This window comes from Lemur catta, chromosome 1, assembly GCF_020740605.2.
Source record: "Lemur catta isolate mLemCat1 chromosome 1, mLemCat1.pri, whole genome shotgun sequence".
Lineage (NCBI taxonomy): Eukaryota > Metazoa > Chordata > Mammalia > Primates > Lemuridae > Lemur > Lemur catta.
The window spans coordinates 256,326,553-256,341,114 of record NC_059128.1 but is presented as its reverse complement, the minus strand read 5'-3'; the positions used below and the strand labels follow the sequence as shown (position 1 = coordinate 256,341,114).

At 33.0% G+C, this 14,562-nt stretch overlaps 1 protein-coding gene across 1 annotated transcript in view; it reads right to left on the bottom strand.

Moving 5' to 3' along the window:
• Positions 1-14,562, bottom strand: part of LOC123649908 (roundabout homolog 1-like) — a 56,317-nt gene that overhangs the window by 19,805 nt on the left and 21,950 nt on the right. The window contains exon 2 of the mRNA XM_045568255.1: positions 10,352-10,509. Within this exon, the coding sequence (XP_045424211.1) occupies positions 10,352-10,509 (158 nt within the window). The remainder of the gene's footprint in view (positions 1-10,351; positions 10,510-14,562) is intronic.

Below are 14,562 nucleotides of genomic sequence, written 5' to 3'. Positions count from 1 at the left end.
ATTTCATTCATTTAACATTTTTTTCAATAAATATATATTGAGCTTCTACCATAAGACAGACACAAGGAATACAGCTGGTCATTTATGTGTCTTATGTATATTAGATAAGTCACATATAAATCATGATTTATAACAGATTATAAGATAAATACTTGGTAAGAGGAGAAACAACAGATAATAGGAAGAAGAAATCCGGTGTTAGGGGTGACATTTTGCTGAAGGCTCCTCTGAAAGAGTTGCCCTTAAATTGAGACCTGAAAAATGAGTGAGTTGGACAAAGGGGATATAGGTACATAACAGACAGGTAGAATAGCACATGCAAAGACTGATAAATTGGTGCGTAAGGCTCTTGAAAAGCTAAAGCAACAACCAAATATTCACTGGAATTATGTTTGTCATTGTATTGTCACCTAAAGTAATTTGTGTGCTAGTACTGAGAATGCCTTAGTTTCTTACAATCATTTCAAAAGAGTGCTTGGACTTCACAAGTAGATCTGAAATGCTTGGCTTTCTTTTTCTAGTTTCAAGGTCCAAACATGATGAGTGTATCTGTAATTAATTTAAATAGAATTACAAGTTTATGGAAAGGTTCAGTATGTTCTTTGGGAAGATACGCCAGTCTTTCTCAACCAGCATTTTATGTCTGAATCACAGAATTTCTCAATTCCCCTAATGATGATACATAACTAGAACTGTTCTAGATGTGTGGGAAAAAAGTTGATTCATTACATACAGTGGATGCCTTAGGGCATTCACTTAATTCTCTTGTGGAATCTGAAGTTGACTACTGCATTGCTCAATAATGGTGTACATGGAACTTTAATCTGTTTCTTAATTTCAGTATTAGTCTAAATACTTTACTTACTCATAAGTAATTCTGTGGAAATACTCATGCTAATTCTGTGGAAACTGGAAATTCTCTCACAGTTGTGAATCAGATACAGATAGAAATATAGGCAGACGAGATTTAAAGGTAGCTCTCCCTTCATGCACAAGTATATGATATTCTTGCTTATGCAAGAAAATTAGAATGGTTATGGCACAAACAGTTTCTTATTTTCCTTTTCTGTCAAGTTTTTGATGACTAAATACTAATATACCCAGAGTTCAGGCAGGTATACTAATAACAATATTCCCCAGAACACTCATTACTAATATGTATAGAGTATGTCACCATTACAATGACATTTAACATGTATTTTCTCACTGAATTCCCACAATGACACCGTGAACTACTATAGGTATTATTAGACAATTCATTTCACAAATAGAAACAATGAAAATTATAGAGATCAAGTGTCTTTCATAAGGTCATGCATTTAATAAGTGTTGAAACCTGAAATTATAATGTGGTCTTATAATGCCCAAGCCTATGTTTTATTTTACTAATCCATAGTGTTTCAATTATTAAATTAGAAAATTAAGATGGTAGGATAGGACATAAATTTATTTTTTAACTCATTTCCTTAATCCCATGACCAATATAATGAAATTATAGTGATTTAACTTACATTTAAATCCTGAATTAAAAGATTTTTTTTAAAGAAATAAAATACATAATGTGGATTGACTCTTTATGTAAGATGAATAGGGAAAGAATCTATTTCTGATTTACTATCCCAGTTTCCTTTGACCTTCACACAACAAACTACATATTTATTTTGCAGGAACACAAATTTAACTTCTCAGGGAAAAGGGGCTTTATGACATCAGTGGCATTAAGTATGTTGATTTCCTCTAGGGGAGAGAAGAGGGAAAGGAAGCAACAGACACTGAACAATGAAAGAAATTGGAAGACCAGACGAAAGCACTAATCGAAGGAAGGGAGGAGGAGCAGATGGTGTAGGAAGGAGACACGCGGGAGTTGGAGGGAAAGGAAGCAATTGGCAAGCAGTAGGCTGAATGCCAAATTTGTGAAGGATCTGAAGGTCACTGGGGATTTGGATGGGATGTGAGTCAGCTGCTTTTTACCAAAATATCACACCAACAAGGGAAATCAAAGAAACCTACAAAGACATACAGGAAGCAGAAAAGGATTGGAAAAAGAACTGATGACATACTCCATTCTAACAATTCTGACTCTTCAGCATGGGAATGGGAAGTGTGAAATCATTTTTTTAATGCATAACTGTTCTCCTAACTTCATTATTGATTTTCAAATCTTTAATTTGCTCATGAAAGAAACGATAAGACCCTTCTATTTATTTTTAGCTATGTTTTTACTTACCTTGTATGTAATTAATTGTTGTTCATATAAAACAATTCATTTCAACCATCTAGGATGAGGGTGACCAACTATCCTTGTTTTCCCTCACATGAGGGGTTTCGTGGGACTAGAATTTTCAGTGCTAACACCAGGACAGTGCTAGGCAAACCAGAATGGTTAGTCATCCTATTTAAGGCAAAAACCTTTCTTAAAAAAAGTTTATAAATATGCTTTTTCATCAGGTTAAAACACATTGATGCTGTGAATTTTTGCTCACATTTTTCAAAGAAGAATGGATAAAATCCTAATTCAGTTATGTGATAAGTAGATGAAATTGAAAAAAAAAAGGTTTCTGTTTGGATTATGGCTTTGATGAAAATAAATAACTTATAAGAAAATTATTTCCCCACCATCTAAATTATTATTTCAATCAATTAAAAAAATGGAAGACATATAGAATTATTTGTAACATGCTACTTATTTTGAGGACAGGAAGGAAGAAGAATAAAAAATTCAAGGAACAGCTTATCTCAAAGAATAATACCAATCATTCAAAAGTATTCATGTCACAAAGGCTCATAGCAGCTAAGACTTTCAAACATGAAAAGATGAATGCTATTTAAGCTCTTCTTCTTAAGTACTAAAATGAAATAATTTAGGATAAATGACAGATAAAAGTGATTATGAAGAAAGTAATTTTGAAATTTCAGAACTGGGTCTAGGTAGAGCTCATTATTTACACTGTCTTGTTAATGTGTTAGTTTTTTACTATATTTTATTTTATCTATACAAAATTATAAAAACACTACATCAATAATATTTTCTTTAACTCAATTTCCTAATAATTATACAATTTCTCATAATTGCTTAATTTTTTCAAAAATAACTTTTAAAGTGTGTATAGGTGATAATATTAGAACCTGGCTAATCCAAAATTTGGACTGTGCACTATAAAGCACATTCCATTGAATCATTCACTGATTCATAGTTTAATTTTTAGCATAAATGCTCCTTTTTCTAAATGCTAAGTGGTGAATAGTCAATTATCATCCTCTTTAGATATTCTCAAATATCTTTTTAGGGAAGACTTCTAGTCTTCAGAATAAATAATTCCAGGTTATCTGAGCTATAATCTTTGGCCAAACTTGACCATTCCTGTGCCATCTTTTATGAAACTACTAAACTTTTCAAATTTTACAGATCTTTATTATGTTATAGATTTCAATACTGGATATAATATGCACAAATTCTTGAATGTCCCAAGCCCAGTTTTAAGACCACCATAACCTCCATTGTGCAGACTAACCTCTCCAGATCCTTGCAAATTAAAGACAATATTTCATAGTGGAAACTAAGAGATATAGTCATCCTGAGTCAAAATTTGTACTGATAGCATATCAGGGTTGTTATATATGTAGTAAAATATATAGGACCCTATAAAAAATGTTATCCCCCAATTTGGAGTTAGCTACTGCATTAGCAAAATTTTTAGTATTTATCTGACAGGGTTGTTGTCAAGATTAAATGGGTCAATATACATAAAGTGCTTAGAACAGGGCGTGGCACATAGTAAATGCTACATTAAGTGTTTACTATCATCATCATCATCTTATTATTATTATTATTCTCCTAGAGAATGAATTGACAGTTACAAATATGCCCTAATGGAAAGAAAATAGCTTCTTCACTGAATTTTCAAGTGGATAAAATGCAATAATAAAATGCATCTAATACATAGCACGTTCTCAATATGCAACAGCTGTTGCTATTACTTTGGTAGATTAATAAATTGTTAGTGTTCCTGCAATAACCATCTCTAAAACTTGATATATTTATTAGAAAATTTTCAGATTTAAAAAATGTACTGTTTTTTTCATATCATCTTCATGACAGACAAGAAGAAGAGCTAAATACAAGGCCTTAAATGCTAACTTGCAATATTCATTAAACATTGATTTCATATTTACTATGTACCAGGTATTAAGAATTTACTATTGTTTCTGTAATATTCACTTATTGATCTAAAACAAAAATTTAATTTCTAGTTACCAATTAGCAGATCTCATATACAAATATACACAACCATTTTGTTAATATAATGTTATCAATTTGCTATCTCATTTCTATAATATGTTAAAGTAAACCGCCGGGCGCGGTGGCTCACGCCTGTAATCCTAGCACTCTGGGAGGCCGAGGCGGGTGGATTGCTCGAGGTCAGGAGTTCGAGACCAGCCTGAGCAAGAGCGAGACCCCGTCTCTACTAAAAAATAGAAAGAAATTATCTGGCCAACTAACAATATATATATAGAAAAAAATTAGCCGAGCATGGTGGCACATGCCTCTAGTCCCAGCTACTCAGGAGGCTGAGGCAGTAGGGTCGCTTAAGCCCAGGAGTTTGAGGTTGCTGTGAGCTAGGCTGATGCCACGGCACTCACTCTAGACCAGGCAACAGAGCGAGACTCTGCCTCATAAAAAAAAAAAAAAAAAGTAAACCACATAGTTGCTCTTGTTTCATTAGTTATCACCTAGGTACTACTGGGTACCTTAGTATTTTAGTTTATAAACACACTTGTTCTTATGCTTATAATAATCAATTAAATAAGTTTTATTATTTTTTATTTATAAGCCATCCTCTATGAGAGATTGGCTATTTCTCTCCATCTTTAGCTACTACCAAGAGAATATCCATTTCATAGAAACCCAAGACAGGGTATGAGAAACTGATGCCTGGGACATTGTATAATTGTCTGTGACCCTCCCCACAAAACTTTGCTTATTAACAACAAACTCACCTTTTCACTAAGACAATAATATTGAAATTACCCAAATCAACAAATATAGAATAAGTGGCAAAGTTTTAAATAAATTTAATTTAGAAAACTATTTGTTATATCTATTTTAAGCTATATTTAACTTTTTCTTTAATTCAAGTACAATTTTTTTTGTGTTCTTTTTTATTTTTAACATTTAATTTTTTTTATTTTTAATTACTAGGGCACATAATAGTTGTATATATTTACACTGTACATGTGATTTTTTATACAGGCATACAATGTGTAATAATCAAATCAGGGTAATTGGGGTGTCTATCACCTCAAACATTTATCATTTCTTGGTTAGGAACATTCTAATTCTATTCTTTCTTTATTTTAAAATATACCATAACTTATTGTTGGCTATAGTCACTTTGTTGTGCTATCAAATATTGCTCATTCCATCTAACAATCTAACTATATTTTTGCACCCATTAATTATTCCTAGTTTATCCAACCCTCCCTACTAGCCTTCCCAGCCTCTAGTGCCCATCATTCTACTCTTTGTCTCAATGAGATCAATTGTTTTAATATTTAGCTTTTTGATTGAACATAATTTTTTTTAACATTTGGCATTAGTTTTTTTCCCCAATCTTAATATTTTCTTTTTTCCACCCTTATGAAATATCTTAGACTTAAATGCAGTATTTCCAAAATATAATGAAATAAGAGAAATATATTACTTTTTATCAGGTATGTATAAATTTGTGATACATCAAAAAGAAGACTTCAGTCCTCTGATTCATCCTTATGAGAAAATTTCATTTATTACTAATGATGGTTATGACTAACTCTCAAACACATGAATTAAATCAGTTTAATCCAGCCTATTTCTAACTGTAAATACTCATGTCTGGGGGAAAAAAAACACCAGAGACAAACATCATCTAAGGCCTCTTTCAAATGATTCCGAGAAATACGTGCCAAAAAAGTTCTAAAAGATTCTCCTATCATGTAGGAGAATAAGAAAATGTTATTTATGTATGCCTGGTTTATAATCATCATGGATCTAAAATTTGGCTCAGAATCCAGGTCAGTGTAAGAAGAAATGACTTAAGAACATCAAAAAATACAGGTGCAGCTACAATTCAATTACATATTTCCCCTTTTTGTAGGGTGTGTCTTTGTTCTCACAGCTGGGAGAGGTGTACTTTAAATTTTCAACAAAGAAAACCACCACATTAAAGAACTCTAGAAATTCCTATAACCAAAACTGTAGCAATAACCATGCAATCTTCAATTGCCTTTCGTAAAGATATTACGTGCTTTAATCTCCTGTTCATCTGCCCTCAACATATTTGGCAAAGTACATTAACATTAGAAGTGAAAACAAATCACTTGAATACAAAGCTTAGGAAAGAAGAATCACATTAAAATAGCTAACAACCAACATTTTTTAAGAATTTATTTTCATTTTTGAATAAAGGAATTTGAAATAATGTCATGTATTCTGTTTATAGTCTAAGTTTTTGTTTTAATTATTCAATTTTAGTTTTGCTGAAAGGAAGAAAATAAAACATAAACAATTATGATCTAAATAAAAACAGTGATTTTTCAACCTAAACTGCTAATTTTAAATCTATTCATTTTCCCAAATGTATAAATGTGCTTTTTACCTCTAGTGTTTTATCAGTTCCACAGTCATAATTTATACAAAACACACAGATGGTCTTAGAAATAGTAAAAGTTTCAGATGTTACAACTTCCTAGCATATGGAACACTACCGTGGATCATCACTTTGGCAGCATTTAAATGATTTAAATGTTATTTATATATTAACATCTTGGCATAATTTCATAGTCATAGGTTTTTACAACTTTAAATTGCTTGATTCCTGATTGGAGGTGGTTCTTACATTGACGAGGAGCTGCTGGTATGTAGAGGACTGGTACTCTTTAATCAGAGGCTAGTATCCTTCTAGATAGCCAAGTAAATGAAAACTCTACAATAAATTAAACATTTTGGCATAAATGACAAAATTCCATCTAATTCGATATATGATACAGCAGTGAGTTCCAAGAATTTTTTTAAATATCAAATTTACTATAGTGATTTTAAACTGTGAATGTCACAAGATAATAACACACACACACACACACACACACACACACAGGCACATGCAGAAAACATAATCTTTAAAATTAACTAAGATCTTTCCAAACGCAAGACTAAAATCACCTGTGTTTTTTATCTACCATATGAGATAAAACAAAAAGAGCTGTCTGTGCTCTGTGCCGAATTCCCATCTTTCCAGTCTGTCTTGAACTAGTTCAGTGAGATCTTAACCCCCTCCACTACACTGAAATGGCTCTTGTCAAGGTCATCTGTGATTGACCACCAAGCCGTTAAATCCAGCGGTCAATTCTCAATCCCCTTATAACGTGATCTACCAATTACAACTGCGTCAGTCACTGCCACCTTCTTAAAACCCTGACTTGACTTGGCTGCCCTTTTAATTTTCCTCCTTTCTCATTGACTGCTCCCTCTCAGTTTCCACTGCTCTTTCTGTCTCTTCTTCCTGAGAACTAAGCGTTGCATCTCATTTCCTTTCTATCTAGAATCATTCCCTTGGCAATTTCAGTCTCCTGTTTTCAAATAACATGTACACCGTGATGACTCCCATATTCATCAGGATAGGCTATGTTATGCTGTGGTAAGAAATTCTCAGTGACTTAATACAACAAAGATTTATTTCTCATTCATTCTACCCATCCATCATGGGAAGAGAGGGGTGTAGGGTAGAAAGTTCTGCTACGCATAACTCAGGGGCTCAGGCTCTCAGGTGTCCTCCATATTTTAGTGGCCCTTCCTAGAATATGGGGCTTCCTTGGTTGCATAGTGGTAACAAAGGAGTACTGGATGCTCACTCCAATACTAGTATTTAATTTCTTTAATTTCCACTCACAGCCCATGAAGCTGAAACAAACAGGTTTGCCCAACAGCAAGGAAGCTGGCAAGCAGGGTCTTTCATCTGCCCAGAAGGAGGGAAGGAGGAAGGACTACATAATAATGAGGACTTGCATGTCTACCACAAATTTTTTCTTTAACCTCAACCTCAACTCTGCATTTCTGACTCATATATCCAACTGCCTATTTGCCATTTATACTTGGATATCTAATAAGCATTTCAAAATTACCATGTCTAAAGCTGAGTTCTTGATACGTCGCCCCCCCCAAATCTTCTCTTACCATCTGCAGCATTTCAGCTGATGTCATCTCTGCCTTTTCAGTTGCTCAGGCCAATCAAATAAGGTGATCCTTGACTCTTCCTTTTTCTCACAAGCCACATCCAATCTGTTGGCAAATTCTGTTGGCTATTGCTTTATAGTACGTCCAGAATCTAACCACTCCTCACTGCCTCCCATCCTGGCAGACTGGTTCAAACTATCATTTATCTCTTTCCTGGAGTGTTGCAAAGGCTCTTAACTGGTCTTCCTGCTTCTGCTGAGAAGCCCCTGATGCTTCTCACCTTACTTAGAAGAAAAGCCAAACTATTTACATTTGTAAAATCCTATGCAATCTGGCTGCCTTTTACCTGGCTCTGCAAATCTCTCCTTCACTTAACTCTATTCAGCCTATGCCTAAGCTGACTCTTTGTTTTTTGCTGAATGTGTCAGGCACACCCCAACTTAGGGTCTTTGAATTTACTGTGCTGTGTGTCTAAAGCACCCTCTTTCCAGAGACTTGTATAGTTGCCTCCCTCAATTTTTTCATGTCTTTATGTGAGGCATTCTCTGATCAGCCTATTTAAAATTTCAATCCCACCTGAACCCTAATTAATCCCTGTACCCCTTCACGATTTTTATAGGACTGCTTATAGTTTAACATAGTATATATTATACTTATTTATTTTGGTTTTGTCTGTACATACACGCATAGAATGTCAATTCCAGAAGGGCACTCACTGAGTTTTGTTTAAGCTGTATTTCCAGTGGTAAGAATTTTGTCATTAATTTGAATTAAATGCAAATAGGTAATCAGGAAAGGCATGAGGGGAATCAGTGATAATACTGGTTTTAATATGTTTGAATCATTAAGGTTGGGAAATGGGATTACAGATAATGGTTCTTAAATCATCTAGAATGTATTTTTAAGGGCAAAATATTCTTATCTTAATTGCACATAAATTCAAAAGGCATCTTTTATCACTAGCAGGAGAAGCATTTGTTCCTTTACTTTCCATTCCCCTGTGCTCTTGGCTTCATTTTCCAAAACCACCGTTGCCACATAGAGTTCATGTCGCCATGTGACTTTTCAGCAGTACTGAAAGGCAGAACTGGGTCATCCTCAGCCCAATCCCTAGAATTACAAAAATCCTTTGAAAGACTCATTCTGGCTTAGATCAGTACAGGAAAAATGCTTGATTTTTCTTAAGTCCCTAAAAGTTTGTCTAACACAACCTTCTTTACTTTTCTCACTACTCAGTCATCATGCTAATCTGCTGACTGGTTGCTCAGAAATAGTAAAAGCACTTACTAGGTTTAGGTGGTCCGTGTTATAACTGTTCTCCTACACCTTCAACAGTGACTGTTTTCTCGCACGTGTTCTCCTAGGGAACTTTAAATCTTGGCCAATTAATGTACAATAGACAGACATCAGTACACGCTGAACAGAGAAAATTGTAAAGGGGAATGTTGAACGATCATAGAATCAATGGGAGCTTGGTGAATGAGGTGCTTTAATAACACCTTACAAGACAGAATAAGCAAAGAAGTCACATAGAATCACTACCATCAAGAAGAAAATGCATCATGACCTCCTACAGATCACATAATTCTCTCTTATATGAGAGCAGGAATATGAAATCCAATAACCTAATCACACAAATTGTACTTTGTAATGAGATAAATTCATCATTAACCATCATTCAGAATGACATTTTATTTCTCAGAAATAATATTAAACTCTATAGAACCGAAAAGCAATTTAAAAATGAGAAAAAAACATAAAATAATCCTGAAGTAGCTTAAGAAGACTTCTAGAAACATATATATAACTGATTTTTTTAAATAAATAATTTTTATTGTAACACATGGAAATTTTACAACTGTACTTATTGTAATAATAAAGTCATACACAAATGTGTTAACTCTAAGACATTCAAATAGAAATTATAGTTTCTTTCATTGATCTCTAAACACCATGCATTTTCCTCACTTATTTTCATGTCAACACAGGGAGAATTGAAATATATTCGTTTTAAAAGAAGAGCTGAAAATGGGAGCTAATACAAGCCTTATTTAAAAGAATCTGTTTCATTTTTCTCTTTTTCTTTGTGAAGATGTGTAGTTAAACCTACAAGTGTTCCCTGCTGTTGAATTAAATACTCACAGTTATTCTTTCGTCTTTATCATCCAGTGGAGAGCCGTCTTTCTTCCATGAAATGGTGGGTTCAGGATGGCCTCGTGGAGGTTGGCATTCCATTACCGCCGGCTCTCCTACTGCCACCATGACATCAGAAGGGTTTTGTCTGAAGTCATCCCGTAGTACTGCAGAAACAAGATTAAATCATTATACTTAATAGTGACATATACATTCCTTATCTCTGAAGTTCAGCAAGAGACATTTATTATAATAAACTACTACTAATAGCTATTGCCATACAGCTTTAAGAATCTCTATCTACTTACAGACATCTGCAATTTAATAAAGATATTTGGCCTTAAGCATGCACACGGGGGATAATTTGATATTCTTCATAGGCCAGCAGGCAAGTGTATTCTGTGCTTAGTGCCCTCACAGTTAGTTAGCATTTGGCTTATCTTTCATGTGCACCTCTTTTTCTGCCTACTGCCTACATTTTTCTCATCCCTGTGCTAATGACTGTAACCAAATCCTCCTTAAAAGAAAAAACAAAGATGCTTTCAAACATGCATTTAATTGAGAGATATTTTATAGATACTTAAAATTAATGAATCAGATTATATAATCATTATAATTCAAATATGTTCACTATAAAAACTTTACACATATCTACAAAGAAACTATATTCAAAATCATTGTCCACATTTTTCCATTATCACTGAGAATGTTAGAAGACAAGAATAATCCTAACAGCACTGGTACCAATAGCACTGTGTTTTATGTTTTAAGTTACTGTGGGGTTTTTTTTGTATATATTATATTATTTAATCCTTAAATCTATTGAGAATGAGAGAGATTATTTATCCCATTTATACTATTAATACTATATTTTAGAGGAGAAAGCAATTTATTGTTATAATCTCAACTGAATACTAATATATTAGGTTAAGTAAAGAATGTCTGATTTTCTTAAGTGTAAAGTTTGATAGTTGATATCTCTCACATTTCACTTTGACACTTCTTTTTTTTGTATTATTGTGAAAGTACATCCTCATTGTTTCAAATATACATTTTGTTTTACAATTTTCTTTCAAATTTTTTTTTAGAGAAATTTTTGTGAAACCATGGATAAGTCAAAAATTCATGCTATTTTTGAATATGAGTTCTGTTGTGGAACCAATGCACCACAGACAGCTTGAAATATCAACAAAGTGTTTGGTAAGGATGTGGCTAATGAACGCATAGTACATTGATGGTTTGAAAAGTTTCGTTCTGGGTGATTTTAATCTTAAAAATGAGCCACGTGGGCGACCTGAGACCAAGATGGATAATGATGACCTGAAAGCTGTAATGGAAGCAAATGCATCTCAACCCATGCATGAATTATCAGTAAGGTTTGACATTACTATTCCAACAATATTGGACCATTTGAAACCAATGGGCAAGGTATGAATTAAATGAGCATCAGAAGAGAAATCCTCTTGAAGCTTACCTTTCTTTGCTGTCATGACATAAACGGGAACCATTTCTACACTGTATTGTTACATGTGATGAAAAATGGATTCTTTTTGAAAATTGCAAGTGCTCGGCACAATGGTTGGATAAAGTTGAAGTGCCAAAACATAGTCCAACCAAACATTCATCAAAAAAGCTATTGGTGTCAGTTTGGTGGTCTGGCGCTGGTATTATCCACTACAGCTTCATGAAACCTGGTCAACTGATTACAGCAGTAATCAGTTGGATGAAACGGTGAGGATGCTTATGATTAAGCAGCAGATATTGTTTCTATTGTCAATAGAGACAAGCCAATCCTCCTGAAAGACCACATATCTCAAAAAACAATGCTGCTCAAACTACAGAGGCTGGAATTGAAAACTCTCTGTCATCCACCGTATTCACCAGACCTTACACCAACTGATTACCACTTCTTCCAGGCTTTGGACCACTTCTTGCAAGGAAAAATATTCAATTCTCAACAAGCTGTGGAAAATGCCTTTCATGATTTCATCGCCACTCACTGTCCAGGCTTCTTCACTGCCGACATAAGCCGTTAAGATAGCAAAACTGTGTCGATAGTTTAGGCACAGTGTACTTTGATAAATTGTACTGCTTCTTGTTTGAGATATAATAAATTAAACTTTTGATTCAAAATTGAACATTTCATATGTAATGACCTATTATATTAACATACTGTAAAACAAGCAGTATTATACACTTTGTAACAGTTGGAATAAAATGTGGGAAATAATCCAATTATATATTCCAAAAATAGTTCATACAGTAAAATTGTCCTCACTATCTTGATAAAATCAAAAGATCATAAATTATTTGGCATCAATTAGTCTTAAATCACAACTTTGCTATTTACTACACATGTAATCTTGAACATATTACTAAATACCTTTGCACTTCAATACGAAGTCCAATAAATAGTTATCTTTTCTCTACCTCATTTTCCTTGATCCAGTATGTAATAAAATGTGAACCATTTTAGTAACCTGATTTAAGACAGTACTTAAAATATTTACTGTTATTGTTGTATGTTAAGTGCATTGATTTGGAGTGATAAACATTATTTATATTTTAAAATCTATTGAATTAAATATTTGATACTATAATTTTGGACTAGCATGGATGTCCATCCATTCCAGTGGCATTAAAAATGCTTTCATGGATGGAGTACTGCAATGTAAGAAACTTATACTCAAATTGTTATTTCAAAAATCATTCTTCAACTTTGGTTTCAAAACCTCAAACAAGTTTACAGGCTTACAAAAACCTATATTTTTCTCTTTTAATTCTTTACTTTTCCTTCCTCAATACCAACTAAGTAGGTACATACATCTGAGTGAGGTATAACATCCACTCAAGAAGACCCCATTTTTTAATCTGCATACTAAGACAACTTGGACACAATGTGACAATGTTAACACTTGGAAAATACTGCCTGAAGGAGGAGACTTTTTTCTTATCTTTCCAAAGAGCAGTAAAGGAAAAAGCAAAGGAAATCTGATTGCACCAAACTGTTGTAATTCTAACTTCAATACTCTTCACTATTAATAAAATATATAGACTGAAAACTCCAGCTACTGTTCCTGCATAATAAAAGAACAGAGTATGAAGACTTTCACTATTTATAAACTTATATTATTATTAGGTGTTAAGAATGTAACACAAATAAAATGTAAGGCTTATAGAAAAAGCAAACGAATGGACCTTAACAAGCAGTATGTGCTTTTGCTGGATCACATTGTTAATGTATGATAACACATGCAAAAAGTTTTAACACCTTTGAAACACCCAGAAATAAAATACTTTTCAAATAAAAAATAAATAATTTGAACAATTTTTCTATGTGGTAACCGTAAAACCAACTTCGTAATATTATATCTTATTTACAAATTGAGATCATGTCTCAAACAAATCAATGAATAATAACATTTCTTGCAAAAATATCAAAGGGCTAAGTCAGATAAGTCAAGTTTTTTTTCCCATTTATTATGTTAGTTGGCTTTTTACAGTATATAATGAAAAGCTAACAAAATGTAATCCATTAAAAATTGTTTCTTAGATAATGCTCATGCAATTATTTTTGCAGCTGTAAGACATAAAACTCTAGTAGTGCCTTCGGCTATGAGCAATCCTGCATAAAGTTATGAATTTAAGATTTTTTCTTCCTTCTATAAAAGTAATTTTTCCTTCTTTAACCTGCCCTGAACATTTCCTTTTGGGGAAAAATAGTATGTGCCACCTTATAAAATAATATGAACTTTCAGTTAAATTATTCAATTTTCTTATTTCATGTGTATATTTAAGCCATTACAATAAAAATCAAATTCAAATGATTGGTGGCATCTTGGCAGAAAAACCGATGGCATCCATAAATATTCCCAAATACAGATCTTTTGAAAAACTTCTCCTTTTCTCCTCTAACATGTCTGTTAACCAAAATGTATATATGTAAATGTTTCTTGATTTAAATAGTATAAAATTTTTAAATTTGGAACTAAATTTTAAAAAAGGTTTAATATTAATTTGAAAAAACAAGTTGCATATATAGTGTATCCAAGTAGATATTATCTAAAAAGCTATTAAGCCACAGTTCACCCTAATATTATAACAGTATCATATTTCTTCCATATTTATATAGTTTTATTTTATCTTATGTGTACAGGTTGGTTCATATAATTTGACTCAACAGCTTTTCATTATTTTCATTCTGTTAAATTAGACAAAAC